Source organism: Podarcis erhardii (genome assembly GCF_964252035.2).
Source record: "Podarcis erhardii genome assembly, chromosome: 6".
NCBI lineage: Eukaryota > Metazoa > Chordata > Lepidosauria > Squamata > Lacertidae > Podarcis > Podarcis erhardii.
Window position 1 is genome coordinate 77047564 of NC_138510.1, and position 20049 is coordinate 77067612.

At 41.4% G+C, this 20049-nt stretch overlaps 1 protein-coding gene across 2 annotated transcripts in view; it reads right to left on the reverse strand.

The window, feature by feature from the left end:
- The window catches only part of ABCD3 (ATP binding cassette subfamily D member 3), a 46679-nt gene that overhangs the window by 16399 nt on the left and 10231 nt on the right, over nt 1-20049 (reverse strand). The window contains exons 2-9 of one of the 2 annotated variants that reach the window (XM_081865898.1): nt 15659-15692; nt 14565-14663; nt 12509-12597; nt 9139-9208; nt 7098-7195; nt 6799-6922; nt 5488-5544; nt 563-705 (exon numbers count right to left, since the gene is read on the reverse strand). In XM_081865898.1, the coding sequence (XP_081722024.1) occupies nt 563-705; nt 5488-5544; nt 6799-6922; nt 7098-7195; nt 9139-9208; nt 12509-12597; nt 14565-14663; nt 15659-15692 (714 nt within the window). Of the gene's footprint in view, nt 1-562; nt 706-5487; nt 5545-6798; nt 6923-7097; nt 7196-9138; nt 9209-10300; nt 10371-12508; nt 12598-14564; nt 14664-15658; nt 15693-20049 lie in introns of both variants that reach the window. The other variant, XM_081865899.1, reaches the window with a different exon arrangement.

Genomic DNA, 20049 nt, shown 5'->3' on the forward strand with positions numbered 1-20049 from the left:
AATCTAGTGAAAGAGTCAAGGGGCGACAGAAGGGACCACCCCCACCACTTCTGTCTGCAGGTAGGTGGTCACAATTTTGAATGCCCCCCCCCACGCCAGTAAAAACACACACAAAACACTCACAAAAAACCTTGCAAGTCAAATATTAGAATAGAAAAGGGTGAACCTCTCTTCTTGCTAGGCTAAGTTTCTATGTGCAGGATTTACAAAAAACAAATAGCACATGGGAGAATTCAAAAACATGATCCCCACCATTTGCATAGTAAAGCACTACTCTACCCTAACACTTCATTCTATGTAGACTATGCCATCTGTAAGCCGCACTTCAAAGCTGCTACAATATCAATCCAGGAAAACTGTCTCTTCTTTGAAATGGCCCAATAATAAGCATTAAATAGTTCAGAATTTTTTTTAAAACTACAAGGAATTCAGGAGAACAGCTGATCTTGGGATTGTGATAAGTGCAAGTTAACAATTTTTTGAAAATAAAGAAACACAGAAAGGATCTTATTTCTTAGTTGGTCTTTATGACCCCCCAGTTTGCCTTGAAACAAATGCATACCTATTGGTAATGAGCCGGGAATTGACAAATCTGTACTCTCCTTCATATTTTTGTTCCGTGATAGTCATTTTACCAATGGGCCTTCTTAAACGTGTAAGGAAAAAGCCTGAAATAATCAGGTAGGCCATCATGGAAGCAGGGCCCTATAAATATGCAGGAAATACGACAAGAATTCCAGAACAAACTGGTTAGCAACCACAATTTTTTAAATTAACATTTGTACACGTATGTGTGAAAAAGACATTTATAAGTCCCCCCCCCCATGGACAATTATCTACAGAAGGATAAAACACACACTGTTCAAAGGGTATAACATTGAAGACATATTTGCACAGAAAATACTTAAGAACATTGCCTACAATTGAAATCTCCAATGACACACAAGTTCCATGCAAGCAGACCTGTCCCATTCAATACTGGTGAATTAGCTGCATGCAAAGAGCATTTTGCAACCTTAACTGATGAAGTAACATTTATTTACACAGAACCTCTCGATGAACTGCTGGAAAATCATAATAAAGGATTAAATGTGACATATAGTACAATTTCCTAAGGAACATAAAGAACTCAGGTGTGCACACCTCATATTATGATTTATTAGATTAGAATCAATTAATAGCATAAAATAATTTACTTTATTTACTTCAATTATTATAATTAATGTCTAACAAATGAGTGCACCCAAAGAGATCCAGTTCTATTTTTATGATTTACTGCCTATAAGAGATTTATTTCATGTCATCTTGTAAACCTTTACTTTGTAAAAATTACCGTATTTTTCGCCCCATAGGGCACACTGCCACATAGGACGCACCTAGTTTTTTTTGGGGGGGGGGAATAAAGAAAAAAAATTATTTCCCCCCCCAGGCGCGGGGCTGGCGCGGGGGAAGCCCGAGCTTCCCCCAACCCCAGCCCCGAGAACAGCCTGCTATCCGTAAGCCTAGGGAGCCCGGCGGGAAGTCGCGCTCTTCAGCGCACCCCAGGCTTCGGAATGTAGGCAGCTCTGCGCAGCCCTCGGGAGACCGGCGCGACTTCGCACCGGTCTCCCGAGGACTGCGCAGAGCTGCACGAAGCCCGGGGCTGCAGGCAGCTCTGTGAAGACCTCGGGAGACCGGCGCGACCTCGCGCCGGGCTCCCTATGGCTGCGCAGAGCTGCGCAAAGCCCAGGGATGCAGGCAGCTCTGCGCAGCCCTCGGGAGATCGGCGCAAAGTCGCACCGGTCTCCCGAGGGTTGCGCAGAGCTTCCTGAAGCCTGGAGAGTGAGAGGGGTCGGTGCGCACCGACCCCTCTCGCTCTCCAGGCTTCAGCGAAAGCCTGCATTCGCCCCATAGGACGCACACACATTTCCCCTCCATTTTTGGAGGGGAAAAAGTGCGTCCTATAGGGTGAAAAATACGGTACATTGTCCTGGTTTGAGAATCGTGTTAAATCAGCTTAAAACAAGCTATGGTTTAATGTGAACAAATAGTATGCACTAGCATGCTGCTCATTTTCACCAAACAGTAGGTCATTTTGATCTACGGTTTAATGTGATGAGCAAACTGGGCTACTACTGATCTCCAAACAGAGTTTTTCAAAGCTAAGCTATGCACAAGTCTTCCCTTTGAAGTCAATAACTAGGCAACTAGGTTTTTAAATCCTTATTCAAAGCTCAGCCAGACTAGTGTTCTCATTCAATTTATTGAGTTCTCCCCTACTTAAAATACTTAGAGGGAGCTATATACACAGATTCTTAAAAAACTTTCAAAACCCTCATTCAATTTCATTGAGTGCTCCCCTACTTAAGATTTTCCCTACTTAAGATACTTAAGTAGAGGAGAAGACAAGAAAACTGAATAAGAGTTTTGAAAGTTTTGAAAGTATCTGTATGTATGGCTCCCTGCAATAAAGAAAACTATAGGAATGCTAGGACAGTATTATTTTATATTGACGACAATATATTCAAATCCTTCCTAACCTAAAGCAGAAATCCTATCCACGCTTAACTGGGAATAAGTCCCACAGAACAATGTGAGAATTTACTTCTGACTAAACACGTATGGGATTGCTCAACATAGTTATTCAAAGAAAAAGTTAACTTTCTGGGGGAAAATGAACACTGCAGAAAACATTTCTCAAATAAATATACTGATGAGACCAATAGGTGCAGGACGGGCTGCAGGAGGCACTGGGAAAATTGGTAATATAATCCTATACAAATCTCTTCAGAAGTTCCACTGAGTCCCGTGGGAGTTACCTCAAGGTAAATCTGCATAAAATCGCAGCCTGAGCATCCAGGTATACAACCAAGGAAGACTGTTACAATACTCAGCTGCATGTATCGGAACAAAACATTAGTATGGACAGCCCTGGCTTCTCTTTTAAGGTACCAATGAATCCATTAAGATGCAGAACCTTAGCCTGAGCTAATGGTATTTCTGTTGTGCTGAATTATGGGACAGATGCAGTGGAGTCTTATTACCGGAAAGGGATAACAATAGGTTATTTAAAGTCTACCAGCTGAGGACTTCCGGGATAGCGCGAACGGGTAATGGCGGATTCCCTCCGAGTTCTGGAGGGAATCGGCTCCGTTAAGGACGGGTCTTGCCGTGCCGGCGACACGGGGACCCTCAGAAACCGCAGGCGCTGAAGCCTGCGGACATGGAGACTCGGTGGGCACCTTAAGCGCCCTCCCCGACCCGCGAAGAGCCTTTTTAAAGGCTACGGAGGGGACCGGAGAGTGGCGTGGAGCTGAGAGTCGATCGCTGCCTTGGCGGAGCGAAGCCGCGAGCCATGACCGGAGAGCGCTATCTTTCTTCCTGAAATTTGGACTGAAAAAACAACTTGTGAGTAGAAGGAAATTTTGGCACTAAAAGTTTTATTATTGAATTCGAGTACGAGCGGGGGATGTGTTAAAAAGGAAGTCCACACTCCCCCCCCCACCAAAAGACTCAAAGTAAGGAGAGGAGCACTAAGTCGGAAAGACTCTGGTGCTGAAAGGAAAAAGAACACTTTCATAAATTGGTTGAAAAAGTTATTTGTGCTGGAGTGAAGAGAGGGGAATCTCAGAGGTTTTGCTTTTTGGCGGACCCCCCCCGAACCCGGGCAGTGCCCTGCTTGGGAACCCGAGAGAAAAAAACAAGGCGTTTGACAGCTGTCAAAAGAGCTGTCAAACGGACGTCAGCTTGGAAATTGTGTTAAAATTGTGTTACAACTATATTGTTGGGACTAAAAGTGTTACATCGAATTGACTGGAAACAAACTAATTTTGAATAACAAAGTAACGAACTGTTGGAAAAGAACTATGATGGAAATCCCCCTAGAGGGAACTAAAGACATTGCAATGGCTGCGGAAGGAAAACTACTGGCAGAGATAAAAAAAATGTTTTCTCTGGTGGGAGCTCTGCAAGAGCAGAGCTTAGCCATGAGAGAACAACTGATGACCTTCAATCTTAAACTAAACAACTCTGTTGGTGGAGCTAACCGGATGGAAAAAGAATCTGCAGCTGTAGAAAAAGAGACAACTTTAGAACTGGGGGAAAAAGAAGAAAAAGAAGAAGGAGTTCAGGAGGAAGAGAGTAATCAAATATCTGTAACTTTTGGGAGGAAAAGAAGTGAAAAAGACAACCAATGGATTACAAATCTGCAAAGAGAGAGAAAGATGGAAGTCCCTGGAACAACTGAAACATTAAGCTACGAAAGAACGAACAAGTATGATGGAGACTTCTTCTTTAAGCTGCAACATGGGAGATTTGTTGATCCTGGACAAAGACTGTTTTTGTTTGAAAAATATGAGGAACTGGTGACAGAATTCCTTCGAGAAGAGAAGATCAATAAAAAGGACTATAAACAAAACTGCTGGAGAGTGACTAACTGGGGCCTAAGGGCCTCTGATGTGAGAAATCCGGGTTAAATCTGTCTTTTTTTTTTTTTCTTTTGGACATTAATGCGGGAAGGGGCAAAAACCGGGACAGAGGGGGAGGGGAGTGTAGGGTGGTAAAAGTCTGGGGTTTAGAATAGAAATATTATTGTTTTTTTGATTTAATATAAAGAGCAAGGAATTTATGGGAGAGAAATTAGGCCGACCTTAGAGAAACAACTTAATGTGTATAATGGATTTAAAGTAAAAATGGATAAAGGATAAACTATAAGAAAAGATATGAATAATATTTAAGAGATTTGAACAAATAACTTGCTGAGATATTTAATGAAATGGGAAGGTGGTTGGGGGGGTGGGGGGAAGTCACGGAAAGAGGGTAATGATTGTAAGGGTATGAAACTACAGATATTCTGTTTTGTGTTTTGTGTTTATGATATATGTCTGTGTTTGTTTAAAAAAATTTTTTTTGAAAATCCAATAAAAATATTTAAAAAAAAAATAATAAATAAAGTCTACCAGCTGAAATGTGGTAAAATACACTCTTAGCACACAGCAAGCTGAACCACACACTGGAAAGAATGCAGACATGAGATAATTTCTTTTTTCACATGGTTGTATCTACCTCAGACTGGATAAGGGATTTTCAGGACAAACACTTCCACAAAAAGTGACGTCGAACTATTGGCAAACCATTAGATCTGCTCAGAAATGGAAGCCAATGAAAATTCAACAGCTTGGCTATGATGCAATCACCTTCCAAGAGAGCATGGATTGTATACGCTGGCAACTTGTTTGTCTGTATGTTATGAAATTAGCCTATAAAGTTTCAACTGCGGCTTCCCCTCATCTTTCAACATATTTCCAGTGACAGCAGCATTGACTTGAGAAATTTTCAAGAGCAGTTGCATAATAAAATGGCCTGGAGTGTTTGTGTTTGTGCTTTGGTTCCAAATGTTTCTGAATACTAGATCTATAGAAAATTCCCTGATAATACGTTGCTTGTGCAATGGAACAAATGCATCATTTGCAGAACAATTACTGTACATGGCGAAAAATGTGATCTTACCTGAGCTCCTATTGCACTTGTTAGCTTGAAGATATACAAAACGATATCCAAAAATGGCTGTTAAGAGAAGGTTTAATATTAGTTATCATGAGGCAAAAAAGAAAAAAAAGAAAAAAGAAAAGACACACAACTTTCAAAAAGTCCAAAAAGTACACAACTTCCAAACAAACTCTCATGTTCTGCAAATAAACGTAGCTAAATTAGCCCACACAACACTGAAATATAAGATTTATATTCATTCTCCAAGAAATCAGACATTCCATTTATTAAGCAGTGGTTGGACATAGTTCAATACGTAACACCATTCGATTTACCGTAGATTCCGCTGTATTAGGCGACTGGGCGCATTAGACGACCCCCCAAATTGGCAGCTGCAATTTGGGGGTTCGTCTTCTAAGCCCAGTCGCCTAATATGCTGGGCAGCTCTGCACCAGGAGAAAGCCGCCCAGCGCAGAGCAGAGCCCGCCGCCCCTGCTGCTGCTTCCGAAGCAGCGCAGGGGGCGGGCTCTGCGCTGGGCAGCTTTCTCCTGGCGCGGAGCAGAGCCAGCCTCCCGCTGCTTCCGAAGCAGCAGCAGGGAGGGGCGGACTCCGTGCTGGGAGAAAGCCGCCTGGAGTGCAGCGGAGCCCGCCGCTGCTTCAGAGCCGCCACAGCAGCAGCGGGGGGTGGGTTCAGCTCCGTGCTGCCCATACCCGACGTATAAGACGACCCCTGACTTTTTAACCTCTTTTCTGGGGTTAAAAAGTCGTCTTATACGCCGGAATCTATGGTAGGAAACGAAGAGTTCAAAACTTAAGACAATAATATGCACCATCCTATCTATTCAGCCTATCTATTCAGTTTGTGTCGTCTGCTCAACAGCTGTCTACAATCTGTCTCTGAGAAAGTCTTTCAAGTTTACGAGAGGACTGAAACAAGATAGACAACCGACTGGGCCTTGATGTGGCTTGGCAGACAAGAAGCTATAGATTGCAAACATGGTGTTGTAAGCTGCTTAACAGAATGTGTGGAAAGAAGCAGCAGCTCAACTGAAACTACTTCAGTTGCATGTGACATGTCCTAAATGAAAGACATTGAAGACATTTGCAGTGTAGTACCTAATAATTTGTGGACTATAACTATCTTTGATGTGGGCTGACTCAATCAGGTAATGCGCTGGACTTAATGCAAGTGATTATGCTGGACTTAATACAAATGATTATGCTAAACAGTTACACACTGATATTAATATACTTCTATCCTACAAATATTAAAATGATGTTTAATTATGCAGATTATGGGATTACCAAAGAATGGCTCCTCTTTAATCTTACCTTGCTAAGGTTTGAATACAGGTCTACTACACTGTTACAAAACTTTTCTACATCTTGTGTCAGCAGCTGATCTGGATTGGCTATTCTGTTGTCCAGATTCCCCATTTTGTAATACGTATAAGTCCTAAAATGTGTGGAAAACAGCGAGTTAGATTAATGTGGCATTTTCTACTGAATCATGCATTTTATAAATAACTGATAGCATGTTTAACAATTAAGCACATGATTTAAGACTGGTTTAAATTTAAATTTATATTAAATCATTAAAAATATTGGAGAGAGGGAAATTAGTCACTTACTGAAGATATTGCTCATATAGGTACTTGGTGAGTCGAACACGGAAACACAACTTAAGCTCGTTTAGCCCGTACTTCAAGAAGTTGTTCACCAGGGAGATCTATGAACAGCAGCAGTACAATGTTACACAAACTCAAATAAGTTAAATAAGGATTGCTTCTTCGCATCAGTAAGAGGGCAAAGTCTAAGCTGCATGAAACCCTCCACCTTAGATTAGCTCAGATGGCATGTTGAAAACCAGGATCATCGCCCAATTGAATAAATCTTGCGCTGCAATCCCATATAAGATTACTCAGAAGTATGCTTCAATAAACTCAGTAGGAATTACCTCTGAGCATCATGCATGGGATCGTGTTGTCAACCTACATAAATTTGTGTTCAAAATAGTTATAAACAACAACACCGGCTTGGATCCAGAGAACTGAGTGGAAGGTGTATTAGTGCCATTTCCACGAAATATCATGTAAGGAAATAGAAAACTTTCCACTGACTATGTCTACTAGGGCTGATAGGAGTTGCAGTTCAGCAACATCTGGAGGGCCAAAGATGATCCACTCCTGGATTCAAATGGTGTTGTTTTGTTACCAGTGTGCTGCCAAAGCTTCCTGTGTCTGTTATGGGGTTTGTTTTGTTTTTATTATTTATTTATTTATTTATGGTTGGTTGTGCAAGAGTTTCCAGAAATAGAAGAGGTTATATTGGGATTTGGGGCTACATTTCTCATACAGCACTTTCCCCTAAGGTCAGAAACAGCTCTTTAATGAGCAGTGAAGTTTTCCACTAGTAGAACACCACCTTTGTATACAAGCCATGCTCTTTTATTTTAGATGATGCACACAGGTGTCATTGAATCATCCCCTCTTCTCTCACAGGTCGGAGAGAACAGCTGTTTTAAGATGGCACTTGCCATCTGCAAATGGCGAATCTGCTCATCTGTGAATTAGGGACACTATTTCAAGTCCAAGTACTCTTAAATATATTACTAAATTGATTAATCCGATCCATCAACTACATGTGCCATCCCTAGTCTAAATCCTGCAGCCACAAAGTGATATCACTGTTTAAAGGCTGAAAATGCATGTACTTCATCAGAAGGAAGGGCTATTCAGTTATTTTTATGTTGGAACATATTACTTTAATGTTCTATCACAATATTCATATTATAATAATGTAGACCTCTTAAACAAGCAGATCAAACAAGAGAAAAGGTATATGGGTATTATCTTGATTTACAAATAAACTCAGTTTCTTGATAAGGGCTTATTGGATGTCATTCAGCTGTTTAATGGGGGGAGCTACACACAGTATGCTATTTATGAATTTTAGAAGGGTGGAAAGGTTGTTGAGGCTATCCACCAAGTTTGGGTTATTAATCTAACTGCTCTGTATACACTAATGCCTGTCTATATTTTTTGCAGTCACAACACTCTAGAACAAGAATGCATTTTTCTACAAAACGTTCTAACACTTGTAAAAAGCACTTTCTCATCTGACCTTGAGGCCAAAAATGCCAACAGAGTCATATGTTAGGAAAAAGATGAAATACACTTAAGAAGGTATCTATTTCTATTTCTTAAAAAAGAAAATTTATAAAGTTGTTTTTCTTTCCTGCCCCCCTTGGATCTCTAATGACCACTTCTCACCAGTTGCCAATACCATATTTATGTACATTTTTCTTCAACTAAAAATCTTGTAGAGGGATGAATATAAACTAACATGAATAGCTAACATTTCTTCATCTTAGCTGCTGTCTGCATTTTAAAAAAAATTACTTATACCCCTAAATACTCTGGATGTGGAGTATTTCACACACCCCCTCAACCTTGAAACTGGAGTCAAATTTATCTCACTGCCTTTAAATTAAAGCATTATATATTTCTTACAGCCCTTTGGGATTAATTATGACCCTAGATGCATGTGCAAGTTTTTTAAAAACAAACAAACAAACATGCCATTTCAATTTTTAAAACACAACAGCTAACTTTGGAGCTCATCTGAGAAGTTGGAATTGGTCACGTTTACAAAAGCGATGTCAACACTTACAGCAGGCATAGCAGCGATGAAGTTGAACAAGTACCTCTTGAAATCTTTTCTGCTGCGGCCAATGATAGCACTGCAAACCACCACATGCAAAATGTTAGGCGTAAGGGAAGCAAAGCCCATCCCACAATGGTTCCATGAAGGCAAAGTAGAAAGCCATTTAAGGTGAACACAGGACAAGAAGTTCAACAAATAAAGCAGCAGGACTCTAGTTCCACCATACAGGCATACAGATGCGCTTCCACATCTGCCAACAAAGCAACAGCTGGTCTACCGAAACCCTTCTCCGCGTTTCCACTGCAGCTCTAAAACAACTAACTATAGAGGCTGTTAACATGGGGAAGGCTGCGGGTCTTCCAGGAAGCTTTCTCTCTCCATGGAAGGAAACAATAGGGCTGTCACCAAACAAGCTCAGTGTTGAATTCCACCCCTCCACGATGTACAGTTGCCCAACTTATCACTATGTCCTCATGTCCTCTCCTCATTCTCTATCGCTCAGCTTCTGTTCACAAAGAAATATGCATCCCAATGACCTCAGGACACCGGGATGGGGGGAGGAAGGAGCTATAATGGGCTACCACTTGAAGAGGCAGTTTCGTTTCCTTTGGAAATAAATAAATAGCATTTGGCCCACTGAGCCCAAACGTTTTGATTAGCAGGATTAGAAATGAAGAAAGGTGTGTTCCTTCCCCCCGAAAAATGTGAGGAGAAACCAAAAACAGTGGAGGGTGGGGAGAGGTCAAGGTCAGGAATGGGTAGGTCAATGGCGACAAGGGTTTAAAAATGTAGTGAGGACAGAGAAGTTCTGACCATTTGGTAATGCCTTCTCATCTAGAATGAGAATTGAAGAGAGCCTGGGGAATTATTTACTTTGTTCTCTCTTCTACCTAGGCAAAGGGGTTTATTTTGGAAGAGGTAGAAAGCAACAGTGAAGATAACCGACACCATTCAGTACAACTTGTAAGACCATACATTCTGAAGCAATTAAAATTAAAAAATGGAAAAGCCACAGGAGCACCATAAACTGTACAATTTAGTTGACGTCATTCAAACTAAATTTCAGAAGACATAAACTGGAAGGAAAAAGCTAATTGCTTCAGTTATGCGTCAGTTATCACAGCATAAATGTAACAGGTGCATGCTAATATTAACAATATCTGTTTACCAGTGGAATGGAAACTACAAATTTAAAAAAGGATTTCTTGAATAGCGACAGATCCCTGCTTACGATTGCACTGCAAGAAAAAATGTACATAATTTAACAGCTCTGCTAATGACTGAAGTGTTACCACCATTATATATTTTTACAGTGTACAGTGGTACCTTGGTTTTCGAACGTAATCTGTTCTAGAAGACAGTTCGAGTTCTGAAACATTCAAAAACTGAAAACTCAATACAGAAGCCTCAATATGGAAGTTGCGTGGCATGACTTCCAAGGCGCATTCAAAAATGGAAGCATTTACTTCTGGGTTACGGCATTCAAAAACTGAAACATTCATCAACGGAGGCGTTCGAAAATCGAGGTACCACTATATCAACAATCATTACTGCTGACATGACAGACATACAACCGATTTAGCAGAGAACTAAATGTGCAAGATAAAAATAATAAAGTCAAATGGTATTTTGTGTACAATTGGTTTATTTTTTGTATTATGAAACCCAAACAAGAAACCGAAACTCAAGCACGTTCCTCTTCTTTTAAAACACAGAAAGTCTCTGAATATCACTTCTGCCTACAAGACTGCATTTTATTTGCAGATTATACCCTACAGAAATAAATTATCCTGGATTATATTTTGTACAACAGGAAATTTGCCACAAATTGGTCCCTCCCCACTACCAGTATCCTATTAACTATCAGAGAAAACTAATTGTTTGCTTGGATTGAACTTTCACTTGTGACAATTATAACTACGTTGGCCTGGTTCACACATCACATTAAATCAGTAGCTAACATTCCACACACACCCCCCCTTGAGATGTCACGGATCAGAACTTCCATCGACTCCAACCAGGCATAGTTAATAGCCAAGGATGATGGGAGTTGTAGTCCCACATATCTGGGGAGGATGGACCATATTGGATATTGTTACATTAAACTATAGTTAAACTATGCTGTAATGTGAATGTGCAGCATGATGCTGAACAGTCTCCTGCTCATGCCATGTTGATGGGAAACAAGATGGTCTGGCTTGTCATGACGTCCAAATTCAGTGTCGTAGTTTGTTCACGCTTTATTGCTCACACTTTGTATTTGGAGAAAGACAATCTAAGAAACCAGATTCAGACATCACAACAACCCTGACTCTCTTCGCAGTGGTGTGGTGGCAGCACAAGTCGATGAACGAAGATGAACGAGGATGAACTGTTCAGCAGACACACACAGCATGCTACTCATTCCCATTAAGCATACTTAAGTTTTTAACAATGGTTTAATGAGACGTATGAGCTAAGCCACTGACTGCATAATGGATGTATCGGTCCCCTTTGCGCAACACACTAAACCATGGTTTAGTGAGAGATGCATAATCTAGAACAAGCCTGAGCAAAGACTTGTGCTCCCCCAGCATCTGAAACAAGTACTTCTGCAGCGTTTAATTTCCCTGTCATGTAATCTCAGCTTGTGGTGTAGGAACTGGCTGTTGTGGTTTAAAACAAACTCTGTTTTGTATTCTTCAAAACAAGCCAGCTTCAAGCCACAGCGGATAAATCTGGAATATTTAATTAATATGTTTTAAACCACAGTCTCTGATTCGTATGCAAAACCAGGTGTCTGAAAAAGTGAAACTAAACACACGAGAGCAGGAGATTATGCAAGCCAAAGTTTCACTCAGGTTCACGTGGGAGGGTGATGAAGCTGTGTGTCTTGTTCCAGCTTGGAAATATAGCACTAAACAATGATAAGCTATTATATGCAAACAGGGCCAGAGGGAAGGCATGGTTTCCTGCTACCAGAATGAGCTGTGACAAGCCTCGAGCCCAGGCATTCCCCTCCTCCATGTGAGAAGAACCTGAAAACATCTGCATTTGAATTTAAACTAGCCACAGTTCCCCATGACTTCTGAACTCTGTAAACTGAGATTTATTTTAACTATCGTTAGTAAGAACAAGTCATGATCAAACTGTGGTTAATTTAGAATTCACAGCTTCTCTCCCACACAGCTACAAGAGAGAAGGAGAAGAAAAATAAGAGCCAGAGGCTCTTTTTGGTTCATTCTCACAGCAGGAACAATAATTTACCTCCCCATCCCATTATCTTTTTACATCTAAGTCAACTGCCAATCCATTTTATGCAACCTTTGTTCCTAGTTATTGCAATCTTATACATCACACGAGTATATCATACAAGGAGCAAATATGGAATGCTTACCTTTCAATAACAGTTCCGTTCTGAATCATCCAAATATCACAGTATGTGCGAAGTATCAGCATCATGGCAATAAGTACCAAATAACCTGTCTAGTAAAAGTAAAGTGAGTTGTCAGTGTTCACAGATGATCATTCCTTAATGAGTTTTCTGCAAACAGCCTAGAGTCTTTCTTCAATTACAAAGGACAGGGCACAAATTTTAGTCATTTAGTTCAAGGTACTTGTGTTAATCCACAAAGCCCTAAATACCATATCTTTCACTCTATAGGACGCACCGGACCATAGGACGCACCGGACCATAGGAGGGGGAGAACAGGGGAAAAAATTATCCCCCTTTCTGCTCAGCGCTCCTTCAGCGAAGCGGCAGGAGAAATGGAGCCCCTTCCATTTCTCCTCCCGCTTCGCTGAAGGGGTGCTGCGCAGAGAGGGGAAACTATGCAGCGCCTCTCCAGCAAAGCGAAGCCCGGAGAGCAAGAGGGATCGGTGTGCACCGACCCCTCTCACTTTCCAGGCTTCAGGCGCCTATCTGCAAGCCTTCGGAGCGCAGCGGGGTGCCTTCACCCCGCTGCCCTGCGGAGGCTTTGCGCAGCCATCCCCAAGCTAGAACAGCGAGACGGAGTACTGTGCAGCCACACAGCCTGCATTCGCTCTATAGGACGCACACATATTTCCTCTTAATTTTTGGAGGGGAAAAAGTGTGTCCTATAGAGCCAAAAATACGGTAACTTTCATCCAAAATACCTTAAGGACCGCCTGATTCCTTATGCTCCACCTTGATCACTAAGATTCTCTGACTGGACACTTCTGGTGGCTCCCATACCCCTGAGTTTCAGTTGGCCTTCACCAGAGACTCATTAAAAGTTTCTTTTAAGAAAAAAGCCAGTAAATGTCTATGTGTTGGATCCAGACTGCCTCTAGGCAAATCTCTACCCATGAGATGCTATGTGAAACAGTCTTAGCGGACTCCCTTTCTCCCTGTGCACTGGAAAAAGCTGTTCCGCCCCCTCCCTGAACAATGCTGCTCTAAAGGGTTGGGAGACCCTTCAGAAAAGTCTTGGAGGCAGTGTTGGGGGCTGCAGGTAGAAGGGGTATTGGCACAAATTGTCTCCCCCTCCCCTCACTGGATTTCCCCACTGGAATAGAAGGACCCTTTCATTCTTGGAAGGGCAAATCTGGACGCAATGCTGCGAAATTAAATAAAAAGACGAAAAACATTTTAACCTAGATTAAACAGAAGGCCAAGCTAAAGAAAAATCATGGAAACCATCTTATGCAAATCTCAACTATAGCCACTGATCTGTCCCATATTTATGAGGCTCAGTTCTCACAGCAGGTCTGTAATTCCCAATTTTCTTGATGTTCTCAATGACATATGAATAAGGTGTCATAAACATTATGCAGTTGGGGGAAAAGAGAAAGGAAAGAGAAAATAAGGGAGAGAGATTGTGGGGAGGGAATAATGATATTTAGTTCTATTGCATAGTGTTTGTGCAGGGTTTTTGTGTCAGCATCACGTCAGTAGGTTCTTTACATATATATATTTATTTTTGTTGGCATTGCGAGAGATTGGAGGTCCAGAGCTTCGTTGGTTATATTCAGTTGGTTGCAGTCGGGTTTGTTTGTATGTGTGTGGGACCGGGGGGGGGGGTTGTATACCCATATCAATTCATATGCTGTTGACTGGGATAAGTCATTGTCTTGTTGTGCTGAATGCAAACAAACTGTGAAAAAGACTATTATTTGAAAGTAGAGACACTATATGTACTTTTTTGTTTGTTTGTTTGTTTGCTAGTTAACACAAAAAAATCTTCAATAAAAACTATTTTTAAGTCATCAGATATATGAGAAATAATGTATATTGAAACCCATCAATTTGAGGCTTAAATGCATATTGTAAGCCATTACTCTGAGCCCAACTTAATTCTGGTAACTGAAAAGGCTGCATGGAAAATAGTTTGATATAAATGACATCAGAAAGTGATCAGATTATTAGAATCATGGTGACAGGTAAAAGCAACATAATTAGACAGGTTGATTGTTCTTCATTTGCAGCTTACCTCTTTACAAAATGTTCTAGGGACCATAACTCTCAGGATTTGTCGTATTCTCGCAAAAAATACTCTGTCTACTACAGCTCGTTCTTTCTTGACTTCTTTCTGCACATGAAAAGATAACACAATACAATTATTTTGCTGTTTTCTTTTTGCATTCCATATTGGTCAACTGACAGCACACTATTAGATGCCATGCACACAACTGTATTTTAATCACTTTGAAACAGCCAAACCATTCTACACGAATTGCTGTTGGAACCCTAAATCTGCCAAATACTACATAAGCTGGACCATAAAGAAGGCTGTTTGCCAAATAATTGATGCTTTTGAATTACAGTGCTGGAGGAGACTCTTGAGAGTCCCATGGACTGCAAGAAGATCAAATCTATCCATTCTTAAGGAAATCAGCCCTGAGTGCTCACTGGAAGGACAGAACCTGAAGCTGAGACTCCAATACTTTGGCCACCTCATGAGAAGACTCCCTGGAAAAGACCCTGATGTTGGGAAAGATGGAGGGCACAAGGAGAAGGGGATGACAGAGGATGAGATGGTTGGATAGTGTTCTCGAAGCTACCAGCATGAGTTTGACTAAACTGCGGGAGGCAGTGGAAGACAGAAGTGCCTGGCGTGCTCTGGTCCATGGGGTCACGAAGAGTCGGACACGACTAAACGACTAAACAACAACAACAACAACTACATAAGCTTCCATTTTTCAAAGAGGAAAATGTTTGCCTGTAGTCACCAGTGCTTACTCATGAATGGATCCAATAACTTGGATGCTCCAGGTTGCCGCATAAGATTCTTGCTGGCCAATGAACACCCAATATAATGCTGAAAAGGACCTAGTTGGAGAAGGTTCTACTTCAAGAAGCAGCGGGCTAAAGCACTCATCAGATCAACCCATGAGTAAGCAAGCAGTCTATCCCAGGCATCCCCAACCTCAGCCCGCCAGCTGTTTTGGGACTACAACTCCCATCATCCCTAGCTAACAGAATCAGTGGTCAGGGATGATGGGAATTCGAGTCCCAAAACAGCTAGAGGGCCGAGTTTGGGGATGCCTGATCTGCATTAACATTGCCAAATTTAGTAAGACTCACCTCATTGCCAGGTAATGTTTTTCCACTTTTCTTTCTGCAAACAGAAGAGTTATTTTAGTTACTTTCTTGGTTCAGAAGAAGAGTTATTCAAAAGACATCATATAAAAATATCAAAAACCGTAAATTGTTTCTTTACTAGGTAGAGCAAGAGTAGTAATATACAGCAGTTTTTTGGAAATGAAAGCAGTTTAGCACAACACATACAGAAGCTGATTTTCAACCACAGGAGAAATGCATCGTTTATGCATTCCCCCTTGCCACCCTGGTGGTTTTGTTGTTTTGTCATGGTATGTAATTCCAGTATAAAATTCAATTATTCAGCATAAAAGCTAGCAACATTAAAGCGGCCAAATATTCTACTGGAAACTTTTTCATATCAATGACATTATTTCCACTGTCTTCGTGTACTGCAGACACCCTGCTCTAATTAGCTCCTGGGCTGGACTGGGGGGAGTTATACATCCTTACAACTCCCATTACTACCAGGAAAGAGTCTATTCTTTAAAAAGGTATTAAAGCCTGAAAACTGAACCCCACACTTTCAGGTGGACAGTTATCAGAAGCGACCACAGGATTCATATGGGCTTCAGTGTCTAATTTTACAAAATTGGCATAAACAGCTGCAATAATATTTCTGGATTTTAATGGTCCTACATTGGAAGTCTTGAGATAAGCATTATCAGCCTAAATAGGTGAGATTTGCAGGGCAAAAAAGGGCACGAAATACAATGTGTCTGGTAAGTTGGTCTCCTGATTGTGTTCAGGGTAGTGGGGGCAGAAAGCATAAATTAGCACTGTCGAGTTGTTGGGTTTTTTGCAGAAAGGTAATTTTTATTGCCATATTTCCCCCTGCCCTGGATATATATATATTATCCAAGAGCTATGATCTAAAAGAAGCCTTTACAATAGAATGCTCAAAGATTTTGATGAATACCTAAGGGAAGTTTATAAATTACTTAAGAACACACACAAAGATCAACGTTATTAATGAGAAAAATAATTTGGACCACTGAGCATTGAAAGTTCCTTTGATGTCTCAGCCCTTGTTCACATGTTATAAGCATTTATGTGTTCCATATAAAGATTATAGAGTTGGGGTAGGACATTTACTATCTCTGTAAATTACACCCTGCTGGTATTGCCCCCACTCCAGCATCCACACATGTGTGTATGAGCATGATGCGCAGGGACAGGCAGGTTAGGCTAGAACAGCACTAGCTGTAACTTAAAATTCCTGCCTGGGGGAATTATGGCAGTACTCTTTAAAGGATTAAAAGTAAAAGACGCACAGTTAATCATTCTAGTACAACCTGATTCACTAGGTGTGGCACCAGTTCACAGGTTATTTCTGACAACGTCGCCTACAATGTGCAACTCAGTTACGAACACAATGAGATCCTTTACTCCCATTTAGGCAGTAATCCTATACTCCCATAGGTGGGAGAAATCCCCATTGGACTTGGTAGAATCTACTTCTTAGTACAGTACTGCACATATAAGGTTACACTGCTAATCAAGATACAGTGGTACCTTGGGTTACATACGCTTCAGGTAACAGACTCCGCTAACCCAGAAATAGTACCTTGGGTTAAGAACTTTTCTTCAGAATGAGAACAGAAATTGTGTGGCAGCGGCATAGCGGGAGGCCCCATTAGCTAAAGTGGTGCTTCAGGTTAAGAACAGTTTCAGGTTAAGAACGGACCTCCAGAACGAATTAAGTACTTAACCCGAGGTACCACTGTATAGCTGTTGGAAGGCCTTTTTTTTTCCATTAAAGGGTCTTTAGTCTAAATTTCCAGAGAGAGCCAGAAGTTATAATTCTACCAAAGGGCACAATACTTGGAAATTTGATACCAATTTTAAAAAACGCGAGGAAAGCCTGTTTAATCAGACCAATTTCCCATCTAGTCGAGCAACAGTCTCGCAGCAGCCAACCAGATGCCTGTGGGAAACCCCCCAGCAGAACCAAGTGCAACAACACACTGTCTTCCTGGGATTTCCATCATTACTGCCTCTAACCATGGAGGCAGAGAGTAGCCATCATGGCTAGTAGCCTTGAGCATTGTTTTAACTATGGAAAGGCGGCATACAAATAAAATGATGATGATGATGGACAACCTTATTGTCCGTGAATTAGCCTAATCCTCTTTTAAAGCCATCCAATCTTTGAAAGCCATCCTATCACTGCTTCCCGTGGGAGTGAATGCCATTGGTTTCGTGAAGTTTTGATCAGTGGTTCAAATTATTCAGGTTTTCCAGCCCCATTAAAATATATGAAAAAAGTTCTAGAAAAAGGTGTTGCACATGGCTGAAAGCAAAAGTAAAGCTAAAATCCTGCAAGGACTGAAGTGTTTGCAGACAGAGTAACCTGGTAGATGCTATGTCCAATGACTATGTACATACAGTGGTACCTCGGTTTACAAACTTAATCTGTTCCGGAAGCCCGTTCTTAAACTGAAACCGTTCTTAAACCGAGACACGCTTTCCCTAATGAGGCCTCCCGCCACCGGTGCCTTTCCACCATTCAGATTCCATTCTTAGACCGAGGTAAAGTTCACAAACCGGGACACTACTTCCGGTTTTGCGGAATTCGTAAACCGAATCGTTCGTAAACAGGACTGTTCTTAAATCAAGGTACCACTGTATCATGAAAAACTGTATCACAGAGTGGTACAGTGGTTACAAAAGGGTTCAACCACCTTTCTGAGTCTGTGGAAACATTTAGGAACTTAACAAATTGTCATGGGAGAACCACATCTACAATAGACACACATGCATGAAACCCATTCATACTGCAACCATATACATATGCCCAAATCCCATAGTGAACACCACACTCAGAAGTTCCCCTCCCCAAGGAAGGTCTGCCAAGAAAAAATTGCCATTCTCTTCCAGTATTTAATTTCACAACATGTGGGGAGAATGACTGCGGCAATGCATACATGTGAGATAGAATCATAGATCTGGAAGGGACACAGAGGGGATCTCTGTGCAATGGAGAAATCTCAACTAAAGCATACATGACAGATGGCCATCCAACCTCTGTTTGGATGTCATGTGTTTAGTTGCTCAAGAAATCAAATCACTAGAGGTGCCCACACCCCACAACCAGTGCCGGATTTATGTATAAGCTAAACAAGCTATAGCTTAGGGCCACACTCTCTTGGGGGCCCCCAAAAAATTTAAAGGGGAAGAAACTGGATGTACATTTCCAAAATATAAGATAAAAAACAAATAAAATAAAAACCTACATACAGCAACAGTGTTTTGTGTTGTGTATGGACCTATTAGGTCCATAAATTACCATATAGCATATATTCAACACAGAAAACAATGACAATTTGTTGTTGACAAAGGACAGCTTGACATATAAAGGGCCCCATTACCTTCAGTAGTTTAGGGCCTCATCAAACCTAAATCCGGCCCTGCCCACAACCTACGCTCCCAAACTCTGACCTACACTGAACACCAACTCTACCCTACACTGAGATCCCCAACAGCACCCCTAAAACACTGCTCCACACTGAAATTCATATACATCCTGCAACACAGTGAAGCCCACCACATACCACCCTAGCAACACAGGGCTCAGTTGCTTCATAAAGTAATACAGGACCAGTACTATGTGGGACCATCTCTGCTGGTCCCAGACACTCCATCTTCTCCATCTAAATTTGGGCATGGGTGCATGCAGCGCAAGCTATAAGCAACTGCAATTTGTGACACTATGCAACATCACTGCTGATCAGAGGCTATGTCTGTTAAGACAGGTGACCCAAAGTGGTGAGGGTTCCCAAAGTCTCAAGGGTCTCCTTCAACTAATCCTTCCCAGAGATTGGAATCAAGGTGGCAAGATGTTCCCACAGCCCTTTCCCAGGACTGTTTGTGCAGGTGGTATCGGGTCACTCTCTCTGCTACCATTGTTCTCCCCTCCCTTCTCTTCTTAGAAAGTTCCTGGGAGAGGAAGGAGGATTGACAAAGTGGAGGCATTCCCTCTCCTTTTCCTACAAATTCCACCCAAGTTGCTATAGCCAGGTAGAAAGTAGAACCCTGAGTACCAGTGGCTGGACTGGTAGGGGGGCAAGGAGACACTGCATTTGATACCAGTGTTGAGACAGGAAGCTGCCTAGGTATGATTCCAGGTTTCCACAGAATGAAGCATATTCATTTTTTAAAAAAAACAAGAACCCAAAAACATTTCATTTCTGTTTCTGGCACTGGCCATTGCAATTTGTTATGCAGTTCTTTTTAGCAATTTTTAATATTAAGGAAACACAATTTTATTTCTACGATAGCCAATGTACACCTTTGGCTGCTCCACCACATTTCCTTTTCCATCTGTGTAGCATGCCAAGTACAGGAATCAAAGTGCAAAGGTAATGTAATAAGGT